The sequence below is a fragment of the Rhagoletis zephyria genome, unplaced genomic scaffold, assembly GCF_001687245.7.
Source record: "Rhagoletis zephyria isolate East Lansing unplaced genomic scaffold, Rhagoletis_zephyria_1.1 Rzeph_scaffold_33565, whole genome shotgun sequence".
In the NCBI taxonomy this organism is placed as follows: domain Eukaryota; kingdom Metazoa; phylum Arthropoda; class Insecta; order Diptera; family Tephritidae; genus Rhagoletis; species Rhagoletis zephyria.
Window position 1 is genome coordinate 750 of NW_016190620.1, and position 2,975 is coordinate 3,724.

The 2,975-nt window shown below is 37.2% G+C and overlaps 1 protein-coding gene across 1 annotated transcript; it reads left to right on the top strand.

The window, feature by feature from the left end:
- The first annotated feature begins 242 nt into the window (after positions 1–242).
- Positions 243–839, top strand: LOC108354124 (keratin, type II cytoskeletal 1-like). The gene is made up of 2 exons (XM_017605318.1): positions 243–254; positions 324–839. The coding sequence occupies exons 1-2, from the start codon at positions 243–245 to the stop codon at positions 837–839; spliced, it is 528 nt and encodes a 175-aa protein (XP_017460807.1).
- Positions 840–2,975: the final 2,136 nt, after the last annotated feature.

Here is a 2,975-nt window from a genome sequence, read left to right on the forward strand (position 1 = left end):
TTATTAGCTTGCGAATATTCGCAAATCGCACCTGTTTTACTTCCCGTCTTGTCAAGAATGGATGTTTTCTTGTGAAATTTTTATTGCAAAATAATCTAATAGTTTTGGGTGCGTAGGTGCGATTTAAATGAAAACAACTAAAATTTTAGTATATAAACTTAGCAAGTACCAAAAGTCAAGCATAAACAGTTAACTAACTGAGAAGTATTCATTTCGTGCAAGTAAAATAAAACGTAGTGAAGATGAGATCCTTTGTAAGTAGAAAAATTCTATTCATAGAACCGGCCTAGTGTCATCTTCTAACTTCCTCCTCGACTTTCCAGATCCTCACAACACTCCTGCTAGCGCTCACATGCGCACCCTCTCGCGCCCAATTCAACTTGCCCTCATCAACCGCTGGCAACAATCGTTTTCCCAGATATCCAGCACAAACGAACTCATTTGGTTCATCCAATCCGAATAATATCGATGCTGGTTTTGCTGGTAGCCGCTATCCAGTGACACAATCACTTTCGTCGGGTTCTCCAGGCTCTGGCCTGGGTAATGCTGGACTTGGCGCTTCACCAGCTTCGTCTCAAGCAGGCAATCCAAATGCCCGTATTTTCGGTCTATTCGGTGGTGGCGGTCGTGGTGGTGGTCTCTTCAGCAATTTGCTGGGCGCTCTGACAGGCGGAAACCGTGGTCCCATTGGAGGCGGTGGTGGTGGTGGTGGCGCATATCCATATCCCGTGCCTGCGCCTTTTCCCGCATATCAATCATACGGGATACCTCCACCGTATGCAGGCGGTTTCGGTTATCCTGGTTTTGGTGGTGGTTTCGGTAATGGTTACTTTGGTTAGTAGCTGTTTTAAAGCTGCGAATTCAAGATGGGTGTTTCGGATTACTGTGGAAAATTAAAAGTATTAATATTTGTTGATTTTTTAGCTTTTTAAGGTATTTCGTTGTTATTTAATAAACAAAATGGTTTTGTATTTAACTTTACATTTTGTTTTCTTTTATTACACTGCGCAGAAGCTATCACTAAACAAATTCTTTATGTGACTTTGGATCAGTTAGTTCGAAATACTTGCAGAACTTCTTGCTGGATGGTCCTGTACCTGCGCATCTGGAAGATCACTTCTTCGATGACTTGCACTGTCTCATAGAAATAAGTGACTAAATCACGATACACATAAATATGGTTAAAGAAAACTTAGGATAAGGGTCTGGAGGTCTCTCTCCGACTTCCGAGAGAAATCTTCTAGAGAAGTCGGCTTAACCTAAAAAGCATCTTAGAAGTTTTCATATATAAATATTTACACGCGGAGGTAAGAATATACTCTATGAGTGCCAGTAGGAGGCATGTCCTTCTAGACGGAGGTATCCGAGATTCTCATGATTGTACCTATTTGCTAAACCATTTATTTTTGGAACGAATTTCCGTTATACCTTGTCAAAATCGGTTTGAAGACAAGTCGGTTTCGCCGCTACGCCACCTTTAGTGCAATTTTTCGTGGAGCTTCTAAAGTTTCACCTCCGTTATCCCTTCCCCAAGCTGGTGCAAAAAGTCGAGCTAGACAATGTTATAAAGAATGGGAAATCGATTCCTGCCCTGCCTTGTCCCTACCCCTTCTACAGAGAGAACCTAATTGTATATAACCATCTATGGAGTGTCGGTGAACGGACACAGAGTCCAGTTATAACTCCAGTAAGAATTCTTACTGCGGATGTTTAAACCAAAGCGCTGTACATAAAGTCATGTGAAAAATAATAGAAATACGACATTTTGACCAGTTTTTGCCATTTTCAACCGACTTCCAAAAAAGGAGGAGGTTATCAGTTCGTCGGAATATATATTTTTTTTTTTATGTATATTACCGCATAACTTTGGACCACGATAATTCTTTTTGCATCGGAAAGGTAGTGTCTCAGAGGTGGTCCCATACTAATCTGGTTAAGATCCGATCAGTGGATCATGAGATATATATATATATATATATTTTTTTTTTTTTATATGAGAATTGAAGTCGGATTTTTTGCTAAAAATTATTTGTTCTTTTAATTGTTTAATGACTAGTATTTTTTTTAAATAAAATTACAGTTCATTATCTAACAAAACCCGTTTAGCTCCAAATTTCAAACTTTGTAGAAAAATTCATCAAATTTTTACAACGACAATAAATTTTTATTAAGAGTTTTCGATCATTTTTTGCCGATGGTGATATTATTTTCTTGCATACAAAAAAAATTGTCGAACATACATACTTTGTATGGAAGAAAATACAAAAAATATCAAAAACCAACGTAAATTCTTAGTCACATTAAACTTGCATTTACTTGCATACCTATAATTTTTCTAAAATTTTTAAATATAAAATTTGTATTTTTAATTAATAATTAAATGTTAACTTATATGATTTTGATGACTGACAAAAGAAAACAAGTAAGAAAGTCTAAGTTCGGGCGGAGCCGAAAATTAAATACCCGGCGCAAGTATTAAATATATGCTTTTCACCTTTCCGAAAGCTACCACTACATGGTAAGTCGAAATATCGCAGTTTCAAGCATTTCTGAAATTTACCGTTATATGAAAAGCGGCCGCAATTTTAGTCCGATTTCAATACTTTTCGGCGTTTTGGTTCTATGGGGCAAGTACAATAACCACACCAAGTTTGGTACAAATTAGTAGAACGGTTACAGAGATATATATATATGATCATAAGTGGGCGGTGCCACGCCCATTTTCCAAAATTATATCATAAACGTATTTCGATAAGGAATTGTTGCAAGCCTCAATTTTGAATAAATTATCTTTAATATTTACTGATTTATCGAAGATTTCGTATTTCTCTAAATTACTGTTATATGGGATGTGGGCGTGGTTACTGTCCGATTTTAAAATCTTTCGGCCATTTTGTATGTCGTATCAAGGCCAACAACTGTGCCCAGTTTGAAAGAAATTGGTGCAGCGGTTACCAAGATAAACACATGTAACC